General features: G+C 39.1%; 1 protein-coding gene across 1 annotated transcript in view; it reads left to right on the top strand.

Moving 5' to 3' along the window:
• The window catches only part of MYO1B (myosin IB), a 115,183-nt gene that overhangs the window by 38,089 nt on the left and 50,903 nt on the right, over positions 1-26,191 (top strand). The window contains 4 exon segments of the mRNA XM_063340720.1: positions 14,726-14,820; positions 17,942-18,046; positions 21,011-21,057; positions 23,704-23,767. Coding sequence (XP_063196790.1) covers positions 14,726-14,820; positions 17,942-18,046; positions 21,011-21,057; positions 23,704-23,767 — 311 coding nt within the window.

Below are 26,191 nucleotides of genomic sequence, written 5' to 3'. Positions count from 1 at the left end.
CACCAAGGTTACACTAACTCTCTTTCCTCCTGGATTTAAAGCAAAAATTTTTGTCTAAAGGGCACGAGAAAGTCCCAGCTGTGAGTGGTAGTTTTTGCCTATATGTAAAACTCACCTTTTCCCCATAGGTAGTGGAGATACAAAGTCGCTATCTTTATTTGTTGAAGAAGGAGATGGTGGGGTGAGAGCCTGTGCCACAGTTCAGTGTCCTTCATTGCCCCAGTTTATTTTAGCATTTCTTTTCAGTTTGCCCTTTCCTCATCCTTTCCTTTTGTTTTGGGGGGGGTTTTGGGTGTTTTGGGTGTGTGGGGGGTTTTTTTGGTTGTTTGGGTTTTTTTGTTCTTTTTTTTTTTTTTTAATTTCCCCCCTATGGTTTTGTTCACCTTGCAGCAGTATCCCCTTTTTACAGACCTTTTGTCCTTTTTCCTAATAATTCCTGACTTCTCCAGAGACTCAGCCTTTGGACTTGTTCATGTGGCTCAGCAGAGTGCCTCTTTCAGAAGAGATTTATAGTCGAGGGAAGATGATCGCTTCAGAGGTTAGTTGGCAAAATTAACCCCTGGGCAGAGAGGGAGCATCTACGGCTGACAGAAATCATAAATAGCAATTAGAGAGGACTGCCAGTATCTAATTGTTAAACCCATGCTAGGAATGAGTTGAAAGAAGAAAGGGAGGGGAAAAAAAACTACAGAGAATATTGAAGTCTTATTTTGGAAGGGGTCAGGCTTATTACTTTCTTAACCTCTACAGTGAGGCAGTACTGGATGTGGTGTACCTGTGAATGTAAATTCCTCAAGTGTATAGATGAAAAGGGGATGAAGCATCACACTTGCTTCAAGAGTCAGAAGGACTTAATGCCTGAGAAGAGCCACCTCTTTTGCAGGCTGCTGATGTACACCCATGGGATGCTCAGTTTCCTAAATTTTACACTTGGTAGGAGACCTCAGAAGCCCTTCTGGGGAAACAGAGTTTTGTGGAGGGTGGTTGTGATGTGGCCATATTGAAATGGCCCTCCGATTCTCTGAAGAGAGTTTTGGAAGTGATTTGTGAACTAGGGTTAGGGTGTAAAGCCAGCTTTCTCTTGCATGCGATAATAAATTTAGCTTTTTCCTGAAATTTGAGCAGGGCTATTTCAGTTGGTTTGGATAGCACATAATGCAGCCATGTCACCCCAGTGCCACAGAGGTGAATATAGTCTTATTGACAAGAACAGTAGTTGCTTGTTTCTGCCGGTATTAGATTGCATGAAAATTTGTAATAATGTGTAATAATACAGGAACTGATTTATAGCAGGACGTGCCGTTGTAAGGAGGCTCAAAAAATGCACCCAACATCCAAGAAGGGTAAACAGCCTGCAAAAAGCTGTGTATAGATGAATGTTGGGCTTTATTTTAATTTTTTAAATGGTCTGGAGTGACATTTAGACTGGATTCCAAAGTTCAGTGGAATGAGCCTTTCCATTGGTCCTCTGAGTAGCGCTTCCTAAATTAAGAAATGAAAAGGCCCTTTAAATTCTTTTTGTATGGCACTGGTGCTGTCATTCATCTGTCAGTGTCTAGGACATAGTATTTCCAACATGAAAGCGTACGATGCTGTGTGTGGCCGCAGAGCCGTAGCACGGGTGGGGTGGAGCTGCCAGAGCTGCCTGCACATGGACTCGCCCAGACATCAGACGGTCCGGCAGTGTGGAGTCCAGGTGGATTTTTGTGCTGTTGTGGCATTTAAACACTTCCTAGGCCAGGAAGGAGTATGTATAGATTATAGGGGATATAAAAAGCATCAAGACAAAACTGTCTCCCAAAATACCCCAAGAGGCAGAGAGGACTCTGCCTCTGGTCTCGCCCTCCAGCTTCTCTGTGTCTCAGAACTCTCAGAAGCTACAGCAGCATATGCTGCTGTGACAAAATTATTCAAAAGCACCAGATCCACTGGCTCACGAACAATTTTGGTCTCCATAGCCATACCAGTTGGCAGTACTGTCAGTCACAGCTCCTGAAGCCCTGCTGCCAGAGGCTTCTCTCTCTGGCCGGGACCCACCTGGCTCCAGTAGAGCCTGCTCATTCATCAGTTGCTCGTTTGGAGAGCCATGCGTGGTCCTAGCCAACATTCACATGTCCAGTGGGCTTTTCGAAGAAGCTTGCAAAAAAACGCAATTGTGTACCTTTAAAGGATAGTGAGTTTGTAAGGGAAACACTTAACTCAAGATCTGTTCCAGATGCTTCTGTAACTCTATAATTGTCGTCATGGTGTACAAAGGAAAATAATCTTGGGGCATCCTTCATGAATTAACTGCTGGCTTAGAGCCTCAAGAAAATAACTTTGTTTTCAGAACTGTTTTCAAATATTTACTCATACCTCTGTACGCAGCATACTTTCACATTTGACTTCAGTCATGTCAGGGATAGAGAGTCAAATGTTTTTAGTTGTCTGTGACAATCTCTTTCTCTTCTTTTTTTGCATGTGAGTGTATTTGTTATAGTTGTGTTTATTTGTAAGCCAAAAAAAAATATTTGGGGTTTGGCTAGATTGTTAGAGCAAAAATAATTTTTGAAAAAGGTAAAAAAAAAAAAAAAAAAGCCTTAATATATGTTGAATGGTTGGAGATGTGTGTTAATGCTTCAGGAGTCTAAACTAATGGTAACTTTTTTGCTGGATCGCATTTCTCTCGTTTTCCTGGAAGTCAAATGGTCTGGCTAGTATTCACATTATGACATTGATATTTTTAGGACATAAAATGCTGAGATTTTTTTAAAATTAATTCACATTGTTGCATAAAGCAGAATCTGTAATTCACACAAAAGGTGTGGGAATCCCTTCAGTATGACTGAATGTTGTGAATGAAGTGGGCACTTAATAAAGGAAAGGACCTGCAGTAATTTTTCAGTTTTGTAATGCAGCTCTCCACATTTGTCAGTACGTAACCGCTCTTTGTCTGTTCTCAACACTTCAAATAGTTCTCCTTCTAGCTCTTCATTTGTACGCCTAGGCCAGAACTAAGACTAGCCTTTTTTGTGCTGCTTAACAAAATGAAGTTCTTCTGATTAGAAAATTGACTGATGCTATGGTAGGACTTGGAAATAAAGGAAGCATTTTTGAACACTTCATGCGGCTTTAAATGTAACTTGAGGTTTAAAAAAGGATTCGATATTTTCATTTTTCTTTTCATTAGAATTTTGAGACTTTTTGCACGCTGAAAAGAATGAGAACTACTTAAACGGAGTTACTGCTACGGTTCAATTCTTAAATGCAGACTGAAGTGAGGGCAGGTAGAGACCCTGTCAGAAATGAGAGAAATTGCATTGTGTGCATTGTGTGTACATGGACCAGAATTTTCATTATGCCTTTCCTGAATTGGCAGCATGGTACTCTCTTAAGATCTGGGATTTCAAATTGCAATTAAGAACAGCTGTCGTCCTTTCATTGGAAGTGTCTCATTGTGTTTAATGGTTGCCTTTTTTTTTTTTTTTTTTTTCCTCTTAAGCAATTTATAACATGCCAGAAAATGCCCATCTGCTATGCTAGGAGCCTTTGTCATGAGTTTAGATACAGTGTAAACAAGGCTAATGTTTAAAGCCTTAAAGAAACTTCAGTAAAATTCCAGCTTTTGTACCACCTTTAGAGGCAGAATGTTTTCCATTCTATCACTTTTTATTGGCAACAGGCTCCAGTTTCTTCAACTCTGGTACATTATGGTTAATATAGTTTGGGTTATTAAAGATAAACTTTTTCATGTTATAAATCAGGAAATACACAGTCTTAATATTTACTGTCTAGCACACAGAATAATCTACTTTTGAATAGATAAGAAAGCTGGGACTGGGGTTTAACAAACAAAGGTCTGAACTACAAAGACAGTTTAATTGTGGTCATTTCAGTAAATTAGTTCAAATTTGCACTTTTCTTATATACACAGTTTTCTTTTATATACTACAAAAATGATTTTTAATTGCTAAACCTTTTGGAATTCAAATTGTAACTGGTCATAATTGCTCCAAGGTGATTCTTAGAGAGGATGTACCCATAGGACAAAAAAGATGCATGCAGTTGACATCTTCCTTGAGCATCAGCAGACCAACCAAGGACGTGGCTGTTGAAACATGCCCCTGGAAATAGTCTCCATGGGCTGGACTGAAGCCTGGTGTTGAGCAATTTGAAGAAGGCTTTTAATTTCTTGCTGTGACCAGTCATCCCACACACAAATTTGAGCAAATGCCATTTTATAGACTGAATAGACTCGTTAGCTTGGTGTTGTACCTGAGCTAACAAGCTCTCAGAAGCTCAGATAAGCTTTAGTGCCTGCTTTGTCCAGGGATTAATGAGTGGTGCTTTTTTTGAAAGAGAGCTGGGAGGTAAAAAAGAAGTTGCGTAGGCTTTTCAACTTCCTGACGAACTCCTTTCTTTGTTAAGAGTACTTAAGAGTTACGTGCAAAATTAAAAAATTCAGTAACTCCTCCAAGTAAAGTAGCACCATACCTATGTAATTACACGGTGTTGGTGTTGCCCATCAGGCGTTTTCTGGATAACTGAATTACTTTTATTTGTGATTTTGTCACTGTTGTCTCTGGTAAACTTGAGGGCAGGTGTGTGCTAGCTTTTGCGTTATAGAGCCTGAATTTCAAAGCTAATAAATAGCAGCTTACTCCGGCTTACAAATAGCTATGAGGATGTGATTAATACTCCGATTTCTCCAATACTGTGGTGTGAATTTGGTGGAGTGCTCAGCATTTTTTTGTGTTGCCTTCCAGTGCAGTCTATTGCACTAACAGATGGCTGACGTTTCTTTACCCATCTCACCAGGCAGAGCTATGAGGTCACTCCGGGACGCATCTTTTTATGCGAGCCACTCTGTCTCTTAGGTGCGTGCAGCATCCTGGAGCTCAGTTGTGCTACAGTACGCTGTTGTCCTGGGAGGTGAGACCTTTGAAAGCATGTCCCTTTCTATGAAGCGAGTATGTGAAGCTGGGCACCTCACTTCACTGTTCATCCTCCCCTGAGTACTGGAACACATTTAATTACTTTAGAATAAAGGAATAAGTTTATTTTTCGTTCTTCAGTTTGCAGAGTAGAGTGAGCTTCTCTACGACAGGATTGTTACTGTTGCGCTAAAATTATTTCCAGTGAGAGAAGTCCCTGCATGAGCACACGTAGCAATGCGTGCTTATTGTGGAAGCCAAACCTTGACTTGCAATATCTCTGCCCTTACAGCATCAGGAGGAAATTCTGACTTCAGGGTGATGCTTCTTAAAGCTGCAAATAAAATTGGTGTTTTCTTTTTGCGAAGCAGGAGAACGTTTGTTGAGGCGGTAACATGGAACACGGCCTGTTTGCTAAACATTTTTCCATGTGAAATTGTAAGAGCAGCACGCCCCGCTCCTCTGCCTCAGGAAAACCCCGCAAGCCGTACAGCCCTATTGTGGTTTCATTTGCGAGATCAAGAAGTCGCTGGCATTTTTACATGGAGCGTCTCTGCTCTGCCGCTGGGTTTGGACGAGCTCAAACTATGAGGCCCAAAGATACATCCTATTTGAAGAAAAAAAATTAAAAAAGAAAAGGAAAAAAGTGACTAACAGTAAATTCTCATCTGTACAGGAAAAGCCAGGTTATAATGATCATTATTCCTCTAATAGGATTATTGTCTTCTAAGTATTTCACCTGTATTCTGGGCCTGTTTTTTTCTGAAATAGCTATGGATAATTGTAAGGACCTGTGTTTATCCGTGATCAGTGTTTTAAAAATGAGGAATAATTGTTTGTCGGTATTTTATTTTGATGTAATAAGTATTATGCTTAGCCACCTAAGTCAAGATGAATTACCTTTTTATTGGAAGAGTTTACTTTTAGTGTGCTGTTCACACAGTGCAGCAGCCTACTCAAAGCATGGCTTGTTCTGCAGAAAAAGATTTCTTTTATTTAAAATTTGGTTGAAGCTGACATGAACTGAACACATGTGCTTGACCAGCAAACTTCCCTAATTTTCAGACACATGGTGTATTAGGTACAGAAACTAATTCAATTTTCTGTAAAATATTGAGAGTCCAGATATTTCAGCGCAGAAAGGGAATGATTGTTTTCCCTTGCTCCCCCTTTTCCTCCCTGTCCCACCAGTCCTTCATTTCCAAATACATGCAAGAGTTCAGAGGTGCAATTCAAATCTGCTAGTATGTAGATGAAATAGTAAACTGGAATTTTAAAAAAATGGTGTGTCCTTTAAACTGTGACAGAAGCCAAGCAAGGAGAATCAGTTTACATCTCTGTTTTCCTTACTGTCCCGTTCAGCTGTCTGACCCCTTGCTACTCCATTTGAACTGGGGAATGCGTTTGTTAATGGGCTAAATCCTAATTTTTACAAGCCCGACCTCAGAAAAGCTTCAGAAAGTCCATGGAGAACTGTTGAGTCTCTCGCCACCGGCACGCCTGGTGTGCCATGAAACTGCTGCCCTTGCAGGTGGCTGCAGGCTCGTTTGGTGCAGTCAGGATGTGGCAGGTCAAGGAAGAGTATGGAGCTTCTGACTCACAATATGGCTACCAAAAAGGTTCAGCGTATACTTCTGCAGTAAAACCACCGAGTGTAAGGAGTTGGCTGGCTTAGGCAGTCGTTAAATCAAGCATGCAAGTGCTGATTTACCTTAGGAAATAAACTACATCTAATTAAATATGGTTTTAATAAAACAATGGAAAACACTTCCTGTACTTCCCTTCAAAGATATCATAGCCCAGTAAAATTATTGTAAACAGAAATGCCTTTTCCCCCAAAAAAATTAAAATCCTTGCAGTGCATGGTCGAGCAGGCTCATTTGCTGTAGGTCAGCAGAGGCCCAGCTGTGTCGTCCTGTGTGATCGTGTAGGAGCTGGTTGGCTGCCTTGGTGACACAGCCCGGCGTGTGGGGTGGGAGACTGTTTGGGTTACAAACTCAGCTGGTTAGTGCTGTGCCTTGGAAAGGGGAGTTATTCCTTCATGCTAGACCCATGGCCTGAGTACGGATGAGGAGCTGATGGTTACGTGGCATCCAGCTGGCTGATTTAATTTCAAGGAATGGCACTAGTCACGGGGGAATCCAAGCCAAGCTGCTCTTCTGAAAAGCTTGGAGATACTTGCTTCCCTCCCCCCGGCCTTGGCTTATCATAGAATCACAGAATCATAGGGTTGGAAGGGACCTCTGGAGATCATCTAGTCCAACCCCCTGCCAGAGCAGGGTCACCTAGAGCAGGTTGCACAGGAACACGTCCAGGTGCGTTTGGAATGTCTCCAGAGATGGAGACTCTGCCACCTCTCTGGGCAGCCTCTTCCAGTGCTCTGCCACCCTCAAAGTAAAGAAGTTCCTCCTCATGTTTAGGTGGAACTTCCTATGTTCACATTTGTGCCCATTGCCTCTTGTCCTGTCCCTGGGCACCACTGAAAAGAGCCTGGCCCCATCCTCCTGACACCCACCCTTTAAGTATTTATAAGTGTTGATAAGGTCCCCCCTCAGCTGTCTTTTTTCCAGACTGAAGAGACCCAAATCCCTCAGCCTTTCTTCATGTATTTATTATGTATATATTCACTTCAGCTGATAACAGGAACCTGCTCCAAGTAAGAGTTCACTATTTCAATTCCCTTCTTTAGGTGAACTAAGTCACAAGTTATACCTGTTGTTTGGCTGCAGCTGAAGGTGTTTATATTGTGTACAGCCGGCACTGGTCCATATTAATTCAATTTGGTATGCCCTAGTGGGTTTTCCATGGTTAACATGTTACCAGGGCAGGAGACTGACCTGTCGACTTGGTTACCTGCAGCACCAAAGCTCTGCCCGCTGCTCCTCTCTGCCACCATATTACATTACTTTAGAGGACCCAACCTTGGACTCATGCCCCGGTCACTCTCCTGACCATCTGCTGGGCGTGTTTCACTGCTAGCTTACACTACTGAGCTGTTGAATGCGATGTGGACACACTGGGGTTGATAGTGTTTCCTAAAATTTAGAGGAAGGAATTATTTTGCAGTCTGGATTAGAAAGTGGCACCATCATCCTCAGCTTCAGAGATCCTGGTTTTCCACCAGTTGAAGGGAAGTAATGCAACAGCTGGGTCATAGGCTCCTGGTAAAAGGCGTTTCTTGTTTTCCATCATACTGAAGTGCATCTCTAAAGAGATGCCTTAGATGTTGTTGAAACAGAAGATCATAGGCTGCAGTTTTGGCTTTTGTGTACAGTGCTGGGGAAAGACCACTATTGGTTTTCAAATTATTACATTTTTTTGGACTGTCAGTCAGTAAAAAGGAAGTGATCAAAACTGATAAAGCCTCCCAGTTGCTTGGAGGGGAAACGTGTGCCACCCTGTAAGAGAGAAAAGGGTCGGGGACAGACTGGGCTGTAGTGAACTGTGAGGTTGTGCAGGCACAGTATTTGGGGAAGAAGCTTTGGTTGGACCTCTCTGTAGGGAGGTTTTTGAGGCAAAGTCATAAAATTGTTTTGGTTGGAAGAGACCTTTAAGATCATCAAGTCCAACCATTAACCTGGCACTGCCAAGTCCACCACTAAACCATGTCCCTCAGCACCACGTCTACATGCCTTTTAAGTACCTCCAGGGATGGTGACTCAACCACTTCCCTCAGCAGCCTCCTCCAATGCTTGACAACCCTTTCAGTGAATAAATTTTTCCTAATATCCAGTCTAAACCTCCGCTGGTGCAACTTGAGGCCATCTGAAATCTGTTTCATCCTGAGAAGGACAAAATTATCAGAAAGAACATTTTCTTCTTTTTGTCCAGACCTCAGAATAGTGGCCTGAATCATTTTTTCTGCTAAACCTGCAGTATGTGTACGAGCATCGGAGGGTATATTATATTCCCAGTCTACTGGAACAGAAAATAAGTCTCTCTGGCTTAATACTAGCCTGTGTTTTAAAGTGTTTTACTCTTGAAAATCAAGAGTGGCTTTGTCTGTCCTCTTCCCCCCTCCCTTCCCCTCTCTCCCTTCCATAAATTACAGATGCTTCTTACAAATCAGATTGGGGTGATATACACAGCTTTGGGCTTTATTCTGCATCTAATAACATCACAGTTGCTAATGTGAATTAACAAAGTGGGGAAGCATATGCAGGAGGTACCCTTCTGCTGTGTATAATAGCCACATAGTATTGTTGATAAATCAAGTTTCTGTGCTCACCAGGAAAATAAAATTGGAGAATATGAATAGGAGAAAAGGCTTTCCGTCTGCCTTAGCACACCTCTTTATCCTGGTGTTTAAACTTGTTTTATTTTTTTCCTGATTGGCATTTTTCAAAGAGCAGCTGCTTGCCTGTGAAGGTCTATCGTAGCCGAAGCTCCATCAATTTAGCTGTTACTTTATTCACTCCAGTGGCAGGCTAATCAACCTTTTCTTTTCAAGTGTGTCAAAGTGCTGAACATGAGACAGTTTGTAATTATGGAAAATGGGAGTACACTTTTTATCCTTAGGGCAATTAGATTAAATGATTCTGCACTATGAGCTAATACTATAAATAATATCTTACGGTTGTTTTTCCTGAATGGTGAATTTTCCACTGAGCTTCAATGGGCGCGGGGAACATATATAGCAAATAGTGATGATTTACAACGTAAAACCTCGAAGCGCTTTATAAAATGTGTTTCCACTGTTCCTAGCTCAAGTTATTAGGAATTTTTATACCCAAACAAACTGTCATTCTGATGTTTTCCCACTGCATGCTGTGAAAGGAGGAAATAATTTGTTTGCTGTTACCTTGTTACTGAGCACTTCTGCGCATTCACAAGGAGAAGGAACTTAAATGATGCTCTTAATTAAACCAGGAAAAAAAATAATATAAATTACATTTTATGTAAAATTTACATTAACAATGTATGTACAATTTACATCTTACTGTTCTTTTTAGTCTAGCATGGTATATAATCTTTGATAAGCATTGACTTCCAGTATCCTGCCAGTGTGTTTAGACACAGTTGAGCAGAAGTAAAGGGGTACCAGGGCCCCGCTTCATACGGAATTGGAACGGTTAAGAAGAGAGGTTTTCTTAATTTCCTTTGGAAGTAGAAAATGAGTTGTCAGTTGCAAGCCAAGATCAAGCAAAAGATGTTTTAGAATGGGGACCAAGACTCAGTCAGTCTCAGTGACTGTGAAGCCAGTGAAGATGGGATGAAGGGAATTGACTCTATCAGTGCATGAAAAAAGCAATTGGAGGGAGTTTAAGATCATGCTAACTAATTACTGTTAATTGAGAATGCTAAGGGAAACGAGAGGAAGAATTAAAATGATGGTGGAAAGAAGTACCGATAGCTGGCAAGTACCGATCCTCGTGATTTTGTCTTAAAGGAAAAAGATGGTAGAAGAGGCGCTCCCGCGAACTGAATTTTTGACAATAAGAGCAAGGTTTTTGCCCCTGGTGAAATTGTGGGTGCAATTTTGAGCATTGAAATGAAGCGCTAGCAGTTGATGCTGGTTTCGGGGTGAGTGGGAGGGAACCTTCCTCCTGTCTCTTCTTGACCCCAGTGTTTTGTTAGAGCATGGAGATGCTGTTGTGCTGCTGAACACTGCCAGAGCCCTTTGGAAATCCCCCTTGGAGGCATATTTGCTGTTTCCCTTTGTTAGAATTTTTGGGTGAGGACTTTGTGACAGGTCTGGCCATCTGGAGCTATGCTGCTGAAAAAGCCGTGCTATAAAAAAGCAGAGCCTTCTTACTGAGCTAGGTGTGGGTGGCGTTTCAATTTCAAATTGCTTCTATAGTTAAATCTTAGCTAAAAGAGAACTCCAGTAAATATTTCTGTGTTTGTTGTGGAGAATGTCGTATTCTTTCATGAAAACCTAAAAATCAAAGGAGAGCTTATTACAAGGTATGGTAAATGACACTGCTGACAGACTCACCAGCTAATTCAAAACATATGGTTTATAACTGCTTTTTAAACTACAAACTATTCTAAAATTTTACTTGGGCTCTGTAATTGTGAGGTGGCTCAAAGAGTGGTATGTGGTTTAAACCTATAGTTGCAAATGTTGACTTTACAGGGCTGTGTCTCTTAATGTTGCTAAAAGGAAAAGAATAGAAGGAGTCTTTGCGATCTATGGATCATCAAAATGTGCTAAACTAAAATGACCTTAAAAGAAATTATTTTATATGTTTGTAACAAAGGAGGAATAGCATGAAATTATATTTTTGGATCAAACAGAGTTTGAACCAAAAGACTTGAGTTTGTTTGGATTTTTTTTGTTTTGTTTTGTTGTGTTGTGTTTTTTTTTAATTATTGCAAAGATAGAAGGCAATAATAGATAGGAAGAGCTGTGAGGTGTAATGGTGTGCCATGAAAGTCGACATGATGAATAGATCTATGTCTGTCTTTTAGATAAAGATCTTTGTTCAGGCTCTGACATAAATGTGTCTAATGCTGTTTGTGCAATGCCAGAAAGACAAAGAAATCTTAGTTATTTAAATAGTCTCTTGGTTATGCCTCCTCTGATCGCATTGTTGGAGCAGTGGTTGAAACGTCAGAGGTAGATTTTAGAATACTTCTACTAGGTGACTTTTGATAAGTAAATATGCAGAACTTCTTCTGAAATGAGTTGACTAATTTTTTCTTTTGTCTGCAGTAGATAGTATTTGCTATACTTGTGAAGTATTAGGCTTTGCTGGATTGTGTGGATTGGGGAAAAAGATAATGTATGTCAAGTGTCTCTGACTGGATCGGAATAAACCAGAACTGGATTAAAGCCTACTTTCTTCTCCAACTTCAGAGGTCTCATTGCAGTATCAGACTTTCAGTTTCTCTGTGAAGGGGGAAAAAAAAAGTGTGATTTGGTGTTTTTAACTATGCAGTGCAGTCAGAGTTAATAAATACATCAAGCAGTAAAATGTATTTTGACAGGGGCTGTTGTGAAACTGAAATTCAGGGTATTAGAAAAGATGAATGGTTACTAAGCTGATTAACTCGTAATTCAGTATATCAACAGAGAGAATACTTTCCCTGTACTTGATGCTGACTTCATTTTCTGGCGTGAAACTACTGCCAAGGAAGTTGTTTCAACAGTGAAATACTAGTTGATGGTTGAGATTGTTTGAAGGACAGCAGGCACAGAATGAGCCGTCCAGTTTGTTAGTTTGAAAAGCATCTCAGAGTCTTATCTTCCTGATGAAAGACAGTTTCCTGAATCAAACCCATGGAAACCACGGCATTAGCATTAACGTTCTCTCACACGGTCCATGAATGGTCAGTGCAGTTTTATTTCCTTTCTCTTCATCCTAGTGCTTTTTTTTTTTTTTTTTTTTTCCTTGCAAAAAGGAATGTAATGTGTGCTGGAATAAGCTTTTCTGAGTGCCGCATGTTGTACTCTTCAATTTACAAGTATATCTGCAGCAGTGTTCAACAAATATTATTCATTTCCTAAATATGTCCTGTAAGAGAGTCTGTTAAAGTGTTATTGCTACTGTAGTTTGGATTCCGGACAGCAAAGTGGATGCCAGAAATTGTGTCATGGTCTCTCAGCAGCAGAAGAATATTTTTTTTTTTTTTATGCTAGTGCTCCAGCATGTTGGCCACATCACAAATTGACTTTGTTGTAATGCTAAAAACATTACAGCCTGCTACTTTCTCGTAAACACATTTTCACCTCCAGTTGAACTACTGAGTTCAAATGCTTCAATCACCATAGCAGTATTAAGTTTTGAGAGATCAGTCTTAATTTGGGTTCAATGGCATATGTATCAAAAGGAGTTAATGGCTTCTGATCATGGTTGTTAAGTGGATTGCCCAACCATCTGTGCAGAGAGAAGAATTGCAATTTAGTGCCTTAGACAATGTAAGTTGGTGAGAAAAGCAGAGAGATGGAGCCCTGGGTTGGTCATGCAACTAGACAGGCAGATGTGCTGCAGGAGAGAAGGGGACAGGAGAGGGACACAAAGTGGGGGGAATCAATGACATGAGCGTCATTGGCAGGAACTAGAGAGGGAGGGGAAAGTGTGATTATTTAGTAGCAAAGGAGCCGTATTTAATTTCCAACTTTTTTAGAATGCGACTCGCTTGGTATGTTGGTCTCTTGCAGGGTGGCTGAGCTTCTAACACGATGCAAGCATACAAATAAACAAAACCCAAATAAGTAAATATGAGATGAATCTAACACTGATGAGGGATGAGGAAGTATAAACAGTGTTGCATGTGCATGTGATGGTAAATCAGGGAGAACAGGACATGCTCTCCATCAACTTTTTTATGGAGAGAAGCCAGGAAGAACTGCTTGAGCCAAGGGACAGTGTTAGGAACAAGTATGAACTAATTTGAATATATGTAGGTTTAATATTTGAAGCTTTCAAGCTGCAGCAATAGGAGCCTCTAGAAGAGGCTCTGTGTGGCTCTCATTACTTGCATTGTGTTGTCCCTGCTACCCCTAACCACTATCATGACAAAGAGCTTCCTTATCTAACAGGGGCTGTGGTGGCCTGTGAAAGCACTATAGGGCTACGTTAGTCAAAACAAATACTTGATCTGTTTGTAGTTATCAGCTGAACGTAAAGCTCCGTAACTGTTGTAGAATAAAGAATCAAGTTTCCAAAAGGTGCACTGAACCTGCAATGATTATGTATTTTATGTTGACCTAAGAGTTCCTTTCTATTTTTCCTATGTTGTTTACTGTAAATAATAAGCAATATCCACTTTTAAGTACATAAAAACACTGAATATTTTACTAGGTGCAGTAATTTAAAAATGCTCTTGTTCTGTTGGATGGATGTTTATTTCATGTAAAGAAGTGCTGTGTTTGGCTGTCAGATTTTTTCTTTAAGTTGTGTAATGCAAGTGTGCCTTTTTATTTGGATTTTGCTTTTACGTCCTTTTTCAGATACTACTTGCTTAAGTTTTTCCAAGTGGTTTTAATGCTCATTTTCCAGAGTCCTTTTTTCCATGAACTGAAAAATGTAGTTGAAACAAAATCAGTATTACTCTGTCTCAAAATTACTACTAAAGAAAACTAAATATAAGTAACACATCTGCATTTCTCCAAAATATGTGTTGCTGCATGGCAACAGAGCACATCCGGACTCACATTGCAGCCCAGCAATTTCAGGGTCATGATGTTCTGAGCTCCATGGAAAGACATTTTTGCTATAGGAAAGCATTTGATTCCTACTATATTCTTTAATTTCACAACATGACATCACCCTTACTGAGTTAGGAGCACACTTATTGGGAAACACTTCTGCATATTTATGCAAAGGTCCAGCAATACCTGAATGCTTAAAATGCTTAATATTTTATAACGTCATGAGATTTCTTCATATTTTTCAGAGTAGAAATTGCAGCTTACGGTGTTCTTAGTGCTCAGAATTCTGTTGTTTTCTTTTTCTTAAACGTCTTCAGACAGAACACGTCCTGTTGATGCATTGACATTTTGTTCAATGAAGAATATGATGTTTTGTTCAATGAGGAAAGCAACCTATGTTTCCCTTAATTTTTGTCCATTTGTTTTGAGCTTGCTGTCTTTAGGAAAACTTGGAGGTTATGCTTGTTTGTTCCTGGAGAAAGTCTAAATACGCCACTGAGAAAAAGTATCTATTTTGCTTCCGTGGGTCTTTATATTCTGAAACATGAATGCTTCACAACTTACAGAACATTAGCACTTGGGATCTTTGTGGGTTTTTTTTTTTGGTTTGGTGTTTTGTTTTGGTTTTCCCTGCCTGCATATGAAGGACAGGTTGTAGTTATTGTTGGTATCTTTTTATCTAATTCTCAATCGACTCTTTCTTACTTTGCAGCTTTGCTCTGTCAGATGAAGCATACAGATCTTTAAGGGACCAGGACAAAGACCAATGCATCCTTATTACAGGAGAGAGTGGAGCTGGAAAAACAGGTAATAAGCAGTTTTGATCTTATTCAAAAATATTTAGAGTTATTCAGTCTTGCAAAGGGATGCTAGAGTCTGTAAGAGTTGAGAGATATCGCTATCTTTCTGTGTCTAGCAATTGCAGAAAATGCTGTCACACTTGTTGCTGTAGGTATGAACTTCCATAAAGTAGTATTTTTTTCAGATTGTCACCGTGATGCAGTCGTATCGCGTGTTAATACAGTACCCTCATCAGTATGCAAAGTCATACTAAAGTAACGCTGGTTTGCGATAGAGTATTGCAAGGACTGGAAAACTTTTAGGCTCTCCCTGTGGGAAACGTGAAGAGGGAGAAAACTGACTGCTCTTGGTCTTCTAGTCTGGGAGGCAACCCTTTGATGCTTTTGCACGTCTTTTAATAAATTTAAACTGGATTATGCTATTTATCCAAGAAAAATAAATAATAGTAGCTGATTACTTTGGAATTTTCATCAGTCTTTTGCATGCTGTGCTCAGCTGCAATTCTAAGATTGGCTTGTGTACCAGAACACTGTGTTTCTCAGGCGAAGCTGAAATTGCCTTGGAAATGGCTGCTAAGTTTTAAACTGGAATGGTAGAAATCAAGTGAGGATTGTACAACTGCAGAACATTTTAGCTAGACCTTAAAAAATAAAGAAGCCTGTTATTTCAGAAAATAACCAATTGAAAACTGAGGTGACTTGCAGAAGAGGCGGTGGGTAGGAATGCATACATCTGTTTCTATGTAGTTAAGAGATTTTTCCTTTGAATCTGAGAAAATGTGCAGCTTTGTATGCTTATATTGAGCAAGACTTAAAGTGGGTAACAAGAAGTTGCTTTCAAAACCTGTTGTGAGAATGTAAAGTGTAGGCTTCACCTTTGTTTTCCTTTGTCTGATTAGTGGCATCCATTTGAGAGGTCTCGGAATCTTGGAATATAATCCTTTTTTTCAGTTCAATAACGTGAAAATGCATGAGTGTTCAGTAAAAGTGTATATTAAAATAATCAAGTTCTTATTAATATGATTGTTAGAGATTATGTCCAGGAGTTCAGACTTTAGAGAGGAGTTCTGTACTGGTATTGTTTAATCTCTTGATTTCCTTCAAGAACTGTGAGTTATCAAGCACCTCATACAACCAAGGTCCACCTTTCATTCATTTATTTATTCAGTTGAAAGGTGTAGTAGTGGTTGAGTTTCTGAACTTCTCTATTTGTAGAGAATATTGTAGTAGATTTATATTTGTATAGAGATTTTGACTGTTCTGTAATTTTCGTAGCCATATGGAACATAATAGGAATTATTCCTTCTTTATAAAGGTACGTACAGAATAATACAGGTTTTGAAATTCAAGTGAATAATCGACTTGGAATCTGTGCTATTCTCTCTTTAACATTTGGTGTAACTACTGTTGCTGAAATGGGGCTATTAGCCAAGAAGTCAGGTTTTCACTGCAAAAAAAAAAAAAGGCGGTGGCGGGGGATGGGGAGGAAGTTCCTGGAGTGGAGGAAACAAACTTGTTAGTACAGGTCCTAGGTAACTCTGTTTTAGATTTTTGGTAGCCAGAATATTTGGCTGGAAGAATTGAAACTAAACTGTCATCAGTTGTTGGGTTTTTTTTCTTTATTTACAATTTTGTTTTTCTTTCACTGCCTGTTTATACTGCTAATTGATAGTAACATTGTGCAAGAAAACACGCTACGTTACCAGAATGAGTGGTGTGTTTAAATCTTTTTAGATACTAAGGTGATGATTCCTTTCCCAGTGTCTTTATTGGACCAAACAGAGTTCCTAACAAAAGAAAGGGCCTTTATTTTCTCTCAGTGATGTTCAAAGCCTATCTTGAAGTCATTGTGTGGTGTCTTACTGCACTTTTATAATAGCTTATTTGCTGCTTCAGTGCTTTCTTCTCTCAGTGACTGAGTAGCTCTACTTAAAGATGTTGGCTGTTTTAAGAAATATTTCAACTCAAATAATTTGGTAATTCCAAGCTCTGAAGGGAAGGGATTCTTAAAAATGAAAGCTGGGTTTGAGGCACAATTAAAGGAGATTGGAGGCCTTATGGACACACCTGTAGTTCTTGCTCCTTGCTTGCTTCCTGGGGTGCAGGTTTGCTCAGTTTTCTCTACAGTATGGGGATAGTAATTTAATACTAGCAACAAATTTGATTAAATAGGAAAGAATCAAAATTCAGGGTATAATTTCTTGTTTGTCAGTTCTTTTCCTGAAATGAAACCCTTAAATTTGTGACAGATCTCTGAAGAACAAGCAACGGGGTTTTTATGACTACTGTCTTGAGCTGATAGGGATTCCAGCTGTTAGTGATTACATTGTATATCAGCTGATATTGCCTCAAATTTCACTATCTTGCATCATACCGAACATCACAGGCTCTGTTTATAAACAGAATCCTTTTTTTCAGCTGCTCTTTGTCCTGACCAGCCAAAACATAAGGGTTGAATGGATTATTTAATATTTGTTTCTCTCTGTATATGGGTGATTGACACTCATATGAACCCAGCTTTGAGAGTTCAAAAATTGTTCCAGACTTTAAGTTTGTACCTTCAAATTAGTTTCCTTATTTAAATGAATGCTTCACTTTCTCTATTTGTTATACTTTGAAACAGACTGCATAATGTTATGGGATGTTGCAGTTATTCATTTACTTGTACTTTAGAGTTGTAATTACGTATGTATAGTGTTGTATGTTTACACTTGTGTTATTGTGTATCTGCTGATATAAAGCAATTGAATTTTGCATCTTGAAGCTGCTTGGGCTTGGTTTTTTTTAGGTTAGATTAAAACATTCCCAATGTGTCAGCTAGGGATAATGTTCTTTCCTTACTGAATACCTCTCTTACTGAGGCTAAACGCAAAACTGGCAGGTAACGTCACTGGTGGCTTCTTCAGCTTGGGAAGGCTCTAGGTATTTAAGTCAAGAGGGCTGCTGATGTAATGGCACGAGTCTCAGAGCAGGATATGCTCCTTCCTCATTTCCAGATGGTACAACAGTGTAGAAGACAACTGAAATGAAATGTGCTTACAGTTCCTGTCTGGCATGGTGAAAACGTGATGGAGATTGAGCCTATTTGCCAATACTTATCACTGTTTTATTTTGCTCTCCCCTGACAGAGGCAAGCAAACTTGTCATGTCGTATGTAGCTGCTGTGTGTGGAAAAGGGGCAGAGGTTAATCAAGTCAAAGAACAACTTTTGCAGTCAAATCCAGTTCTTGAAGGTAAGAATCTCATTCATAGAGCATTTATGAGCATATTACCTCCGTGTGTATCAGCATCCCTGCTGAGCTGGTTTGGAAAACTGTATCTGCTGTTGTTTCATTGTTAATTGGTGTCCGAAGCCGTAGGAGATGCTTTCTGTGAAGACAGCTACAAGATTTTATTCGGTTACAGAGAGGTTTTCTTGAGAAGAAAACTGTTTCCCTCATGAAGGGAGAGCTTAGGAAGTTAGGTCATATTTCCCAGACTCCTTCTGCTGCTCTCTGAGGGCGTACCCTTTCTTAACCCTGCCTTGATGATGCTTGGCTGTATCAAAAGCCTTAACTTCAGTCCCTCTGATTCATTTCCTTCCAAATTATATTATTATAGTCTCTAGTAAACAAACAAGCTCTGTAAAGCATTATTTTTCTTTTAGAAAAAAAAGGGTGAAGAAATGTGTCTTAGAAAAAACTAAGCCAATCCATATGCATGCCTGTTGTTCCCTGAGACTTATTGTTCCCTACATCTGGTGACTCTCTTGGCCCGTCTTCCTGACAACTGCCTTTCCTGCTCTCCCATGAAAGACTTCTTTTTTTTTTTTTTTTTTTTTTTAATTAGTCATTTTAATTTAAAGACATTGGCTGCCAGAAACAGGATCTTCATTTTTCCTGGAGATAGGATATATGATCCCCAAAGCTTGCAGTTTTGTCCCATTGTCTAATAATTGCCTTCAGAAGTGCCTTGGTTAGTGTTGACTTATTTAGGTCTATTGTGTTGATTCCTGGCTCAGTCTTTCCCACAGTTCTTTTAAGCTATTGTGGTGCTGAGACAAATCCTCACGGCTCTTGTACAATAATTTTGCATTATGGCCAGATGATATGCAGGGTTTGTAAGACTGTTGAGTGTCAACATCTTATTTATTGCCTAGCTATCTTATACATATAAGTGGTAATTTGGAGTCTATAGGGAGCAAGCGCTCTACAAGTGAGAACGGGGCTTTGTGGGGGGGAATAAAAAAAAGGGAAGGGAATGAAAAAGTGGGCTGACAGCAGTGGTGAACTGGATGGGTAAAATGTGGTCATTGACTGTACAAAAAACCCCCAGAATTGTAAGCAAAGACTTGTAAAGAAGATGAAATGTTAAAATTTAAGAATAATAACAAGGTTGGATAGGCCTTTCTTTGATCAGATATGTTCCACTGAAAGCTGAGTGGGGGGATTGCAATCTTCCATTGTTTGGGATTCACAGAGAAGAGCTGTGTTGCTTTTATCACCGTCCTGGAAGGCAGATTTCAGGTGTAAACTGTATGCAAAGTACGGAGCTTTTTCTTGCCAAAGCTGGATTGTTCCCCAGGGACTGACAAACGTATTGAATTTCTTGTTGGTTTCTGAATCTTTCTTTTAATGCAAGAGAAAGAGACTAAGCTTGCAGAAGAGTGCCTTATCGTTTTAAGGTATTATTTGTTCTACTCGGTGTGCTGGTAACTGCCTAATTAGCTTGCTGGAAGGTGGGACACTGGATTATTCCATGAGACTGCTGCTCAAGCCTGGCTGCGCATATACGTTTTGGATGGAAATTAAACATTTGTGGTTAGATTTATTTTTCTTTGGTTATGTAGCTCTGTTTCAGTTGAGCTGCAGTGCAAGAAAATGACATAAATGTTACATATGCATAATTTATCTTGTGGGATTTTTTTTTTAACTACAGTTGCTACTGTAAATTAATTTTTTGAAACAATGAACTTAAAGGAAAACTGCGGAATGTGTCTCATGCTTTATAATGAAACGTTTGTGCTTGGTTCTGTGCAGTTATAAATGACTCTACTGTTCAGCACTGTGTTTAAGAAAATGCAGCTCAGAGATTTCGTTGTTGAAAAGATGATTTATTGCAGGGCATAAAGATTTTTAAAACAATTCTTTCACTTATCCTTGGCCTTCAGGAGCAACAAACTTTTCCTTTTGGCTTCAGTTCTTTGATCAAGAATAAGTCTACTCATGCAAGTTTGTCGAAGCCTAAAAGCATGTATTTATTTCTATCCAAAAAACATTGACTTGACTTGATCTTTGAAAGTATATATGCTATATAAATAAATACTGGGATAAATAAACTCTCTTGTTAGAGCACGAGTGATATACTTAATAATGTAGGGACACTCCTGCTGGACTCCATGTACTTTGACAGTGTGTGATGTTTAGAGCTTGAATTGTCCTCCAGTCTGAGTTCTTGTCCTGCCGGTGTTCTAAGCGGGCGGCTGCCCATCTGAATGTAGCCCTAGGAAGTCCTTTCTTGGAGAGTTTTCATTCTCATAAAACTTTAGCTAAAGAAATTAAAACCAAACTACTCAAAAAGTGAGTTTAGGTCAAGCTGAAGAAAGCGTGCTAAACTTCCGTTGTAAATCAGGCTTATTTCAGCTGATTAATATTCAGCTTAAGCTAGTGTATATGTGTGGGAATAGTGTAAATAAATCTGTTCCAGAGCATTGATTAAACTGTCCTGTGCAAAGAATTTTTAAGTTTCATTCTGTAATTTCCGCAGTTCTGGCCTCCATCTTTTACCATCTTCAGTTCTGGGAACTAAGACTCATTTCTTTCTCTGAATTGAAGAGAAAGAAGTATTTCCTGTATATAAAGTTATTTGGGTAATAAAATTTTAAATTTGATGATTCAACACCCCAGGATATGCGCTCAATCCAGGTGCAGTTTTGTCTTGGAACCATTTCCCTTTGTGTGTTTTTCTTTCACTTTTTTAAACAAAGGAAGTGTTGAGATGAAACTTCTTTGGACTTCCATAGGTGTTTTCTCATTTGTGATCATGTCTGTCACACTCTGTCTGTCCCCGACGACTGATACCCATACAATGAACAGGGTAATTGCTTCTCAGCGGTCTAAGATTCCTTTAAATACATAAAAGTCGTAGATATTTTAGCATTTAAATATTTTTCCTTTCCGATAAGTTTGGTTGTCATATTTGTTTTTCTCTTTCTCCAGCTTTTGGAAATGCCAAAACTGTGAGGAATGACAACTCCTCTAGATTTGTAAGTATTTTCTTTAAGACTGAATTTGAATTCCGTTTAGGGCAATTATATTGTTGGTTACATTGTTGGCTATTTCCCTTTTACATTGTATCAGCCATTAAGGCATCTGTAAGGAGGGAATGAATGACTTGGAGAGAAAACTTTCCGGTAGTTGTCTGAGGACGGTGGTGTTTGGAGAAGGCAACCACCTTCAGCAGCAATCAGTGCTTCATTTTGTACATTTGAGCACGTTCTCCTTCCCCAATGTGTTAGTGGAGCATTATTAGCGGTCACCCCTCTTTTTAAAAGATGTTTCACCTCCTTGTCAGAAACCTTGTTGGTTTCTGATGTGGGCATAGAGTTCTATTGAGACTCAAAGTAGAAGCTAAAAAAAAAAAAAAAAAAAAGAAAAGGAAAAAAATTCGGATGTGACATTCTGTGACTGGATGAAAACATAATTACAGCGCAGCTGGATTCGTTAATTATCTGGCACTGGTGGCTTTAATGTCAGCGACCATGTGCCTAGCAACTCGTCTGCTTAGCAAGTGGATCTTTCTGCGTGATCTCGTTTTCTATCCATATGTATAGGTTTTTTTTGTTAAAATTGCTACTTCAGGTTCTCATTTTCTTTCTATGATCTTTCAACCTGTGTTTACAAGTTTAGTTTTAATATAAACATTTTTAACATTTACTTATTTGCCTATGTTCTTTATAATCAACTGGTTAAATTCAGGCTTTTTTAGCATGAAACTGAATGTGAAATTATAGGAATTAACAATTGACCAAAAAAAAAAAAAGTTGAAGCTGGAGTTGGGAGATTCAGAAGTGTGAGTACTCATCATAGTTTCTTCTGCTAAAATCTGAAGACTAAATGCAACTTTGTGATTTGCTCACTTGTGTGCAGAAGAGTAATATTGTGAGATGTGTAAAGTAGACAAATTAATACACTGGGAAAATGGTGCATTGCGAGTAAAAGCAAATGGATGAAAGCCTGCGATATTGTGACACTGGAGAGGGGCTTTTTTTCCACACGGGAGACTTCTCTCCCCTTCCCTTCTGATTCTTGAGTATTGATGGTATTGTTCTCCATGGCTATGAATGCTCCTTCTGCAGCTGTCAAGCCCCTGCTTGTGAACTGAACGAAGGGTCTTCATCACAAGGTCAGGGCCAAAATTTGAGGCACTGTAGAAAATATTTTTGGATAGAAAGGGTAGAAAAAATGCTACTGTCAGAGATGATGTACTGCAGAAAGGAGGAGGAGACAGCGAAGAAGAGAAGAGGTGCCATTTGCAAACAGAAGTCTTTCCAGGACAAAGTGTAACCAAATACTATTTTGCTGTTCAAGTCCTTGCTTATAAACACAAAGCTAAAAATAATTTTGGAAACATCCAGCTGGCCCAGTCCTTGGGAAATTAAAATTTAATTATCTGATTCAATTCTTTATCTCAGAAACTTGAATCAGCTCAGAATTAACTTCAAACAAGAAAGTACAAGTACTGTCCTGTCTAGCCAGCCTCAGCTGGCAGCAAGGAAAAGAATAGATTTTAAACAGAGTCAAGCCAATCTTGACAAATAGCCAGTAAATTAGAAAACATCTTTGAGGGAGTCAATGTAAAGTGCGTGTTTTTTGTGTTCTGTAATTAAAATCAAAAGACAAAGAAGGAAACAAAACTCTTCCTAAATGCAGTGAATAAGGAAGTACAAACACAAGGCTTCTCTTTTCAATAGGTTGTTTTTGTCCTCTGTTAAGTAAGCACCAGAGGCTGGTGAGATCATTTCTCTGCATGGTTTGCGGAATTTGTTTGAATTACTACCAGCAGTTTTTATCTTTCTAAACTTCCTTGCCAATGTGAGCTGCAGTGCTTTTGCCTTTTCTACACAGTGTGGGTCTATCCATTTTGTCACTGTTAAACATAGCTCTTACTACATTAAACGCTTGTCATATAAATTAAAATGATGCAAAGACCAGAGCGATCTTCTGCGATGTGGAAAAGTCAAACAGAAGTCAAGGAAACACACTGCGGCAGTACAGCTGAAAATGAAATCGCCTTTGTGGTGACAGTCTGTTAATTGTTGCCTCTGGTCTCCTGAGTTACGAGGGAAAGAGTTCAGTGGGAAAAATCCATCACTTTTACAAGGCAGGCACACGCTTAGGGACAGACACCCCACGATTACTAACAGTAATCATTGCCAGCCAGTCCTTAAAGCCAAACTGAGCGGCTATCCTTCAACTGCCTTGATTCACACTCCTGGAAGATTTTACACTGAGAAAATAAGTTTGCGTGGAAAATAACTTTTTCCTGCATTCTTATGTTAATAAGCGTGATAATACCTACACGGCCACAAGTATTGCTTGGTGTTCTTGGTCTTGTGGTGAAAGTTTGTATGACGTGCTTTTTCTTCATATAGCCTTAGAAACTGAGCAAAGTACTGGGTTTGCATTACAAACCCGATTAAAGCTCTTCTCATGAAGATCTCTGACTGTGATAATGCAGTTGTCTTAGAAGCTTTGAATCATTTTCTGTTTTTCAAAATCTGACGGAGTGTAGAGGAGGTTGCCAGATTGCTCTTTTAGCCTGTAAAAACAGCCAACTAATTTATTTAAAAATATCTTGAGCAGTTTTGCTTACACAGAAATGAAAGTCTTAAAATATGCTTCTTTCACAGGGAAAATACATGGATATTGAGTTTGATTTCAAGGGTGACCCACTTGGAGGAGTTATAAGCAACTGTGAGTATTACTCTTGGTGTCAGCATATTAACACCTTAAAATGTTTTGTTCAAAAGGAAGATGGTTAAATTATTGAAAAGATCAGCTGTGTTTGTCTAATCAAATCTCTCTCCATTATGTGATAAATTCTGCTTTTTAATTTTCTGCTGAGTAGTGTACCTTAAAGTACATGAAAGCAGACTTGGAGAAGTAAGCATGAATAAAATGTCCTGTATTGTTTAAAAGGTACTGAGTAATGTGCCTCGTTATTGTCTCTGAAGCTGGTAGCCAGATGGATAAGGGTATCTGAGGCTCTTTCAATACTTGAATCCCCCAGATCAGTCCTGTTACTTGATTTGATGGGTTACGTATTTAGGGTAGATGATGTCTGAGATACGCTGTTTTGTAATTTGTAAGAGTGATACAAGGTATGCTGGAGATCACCATGAGGTGAGTACGTTTATTTGGAATCAAAGCGTGCCATACTAATTTTAACATACCTCACGGTGTAGGAAAAGACTTATTATGAGAGAGGATGAACAGCTGTCGAGTTTAGGGAGACAGGGGTGGCCTCGGAGGTTGTAACTTGACGTATGTTGTTGTGCTATGAAACATAGAGCGATTCAGAAATTCTAACCATCACTCTGTGGGGAAGAGAGAGGCTGGGAACTGAATGCCAGCCCAGGATGCTTTGACTTGCTTTCCTTTCGAGAGTTTAAATGCAGCTTTTAAAAGAAATTGCTCTTCTGTGCTATATAAAGCTCTGTTTGTTTGCTTTTCTTATTTTTGAAAAGGGATGGAGGAGGGCAGCGAGTGACTATACTAGGTGTCACTGACCTCGCCTTGACCTCTTTTCCCACTCAGCCAAATTCATCGCTGTTTCTAAAGACTGACTTTTGACTCCATTGGCATTTTACTGGTTGTGAAATAATGAGAATCCATCCAAGGTGAACCAAACTCTCCATATATAACATAAGCATTTTAAAACATTGTGAAGAATTTTATGCGTAAATATAGGCTTTGGTTTTTTTCATAGGGCAAACGTTTTTTCTGGACCAGGTCACCTTTTGGAACCGTGCCTGAAAGAGCATGATTTTTGTGACAGAGTAGATCTTGACACTCAAAGCAGTCACTATTTAAGTGTTTATGGCTATCTATTAAATTTGACATTGGGTAGTCAATGAAATTAGAGGCCAAACATGCTCAGTGTATTCGTCAATAATTAAATGAGAACAAAGGGATTCTAGCAGGCTAGCTGTGTTGTTTGTTTCTTTTTGTTTCACATTCAAAATAGATACTTAAAACAAACCCTGCTTTGTAGAGTGGTCGCTCAACAGTTTGTCTTTGAAAGTGCTCTGCTGAGTCATCTAATTAAAATATTGTGTCATATCAAAAGGCGATCCAAATAGTTAGTCTATAGTTTATCTGCCTTATAAATCTTTGCATGTTGTAATTATAACATTACATGTAATTATAATGATGTGATGACATATGTAATCAAGGGCGGCCATATTTTTAGATCTTCCTAAAAGATGCCTATTTTGGGCATGCTCCCTGTCTTCTCACATTTAATAAATATGTAATAGGAAGATGATGAATTTAAATTTAAAAATGAAGATCTTATGTGTAAGCCCTGTTGTGGAAAAGATGTTACTTGTTGAACTATGAAACACCCCATACTTGACACAGGGTACGTCACAAGTAAATACTGAGTTCCCGTAGCTGAGTGTTAATGTATCTCATCTTTGATTTAAAGTTCGCAACATTTGATAGTCCATCCGTCTTTCTTTAAAGAGAGTTTGAATTCTGTACAGTTTTGAAGCAAGTTTGTTTTCCTGCCTTAGATCTTTTCCACACATCTGCAGCATTGCATTGCAACAGAAATATTTCTGTTGTGAGGTATCACCACTCTGGGAATATCAGGGCCTGAAATTCTTTTATGCCACTTACCTTTTACTCTGGTTTTAGTCAAATTTAGGATTTGTCTTCTTAATTCATTAAGTAGGAAATCAAATAGTGCTGAAGTTTCTGATCCTCAAAAAGAAAAGTATGGTTAGTTTATTCATAAATATTCTTTGCTTTCTGACCATCTGTTGGTTTGGTGTTAACAGGATGTGAAGATGATATAATAATATTTTGATTAAACTTTAATAGTTGTATCTGATGAGCTTGATTTCCAAACACCAATGAAGTTCGTGGGCTTTTTGGATCACAGCCTATGTCACTAAGCTGTATTTCCTACTATGAGTGGCTGTAAGCAGCCACGTTGAACATCTAGCTTATTTTGGTGGCAAAAAGGGTAATGAAAACAAGTGACTGATTTTATCAGACTGGTAAAGATAAGCAGCGACCCATTAGCTTTAAACATCTTGTTTTGAAATGGTCTGGTCTGTCCTACTCTAAAATGCTATGAAGCTCTGTGAAAGGCTAATCAATCTGCCTGTC

The sequence above is a fragment of the Chroicocephalus ridibundus genome, chromosome 7 (genome assembly GCF_963924245.1).
Source record: "Chroicocephalus ridibundus chromosome 7, bChrRid1.1, whole genome shotgun sequence".
NCBI classification, from domain to species: domain Eukaryota; kingdom Metazoa; phylum Chordata; class Aves; order Charadriiformes; family Laridae; genus Chroicocephalus; species Chroicocephalus ridibundus.
The sequence above is the reverse complement of the archived record's forward strand: the minus strand, read 5'-3'. Positions and strand labels throughout refer to the sequence as shown.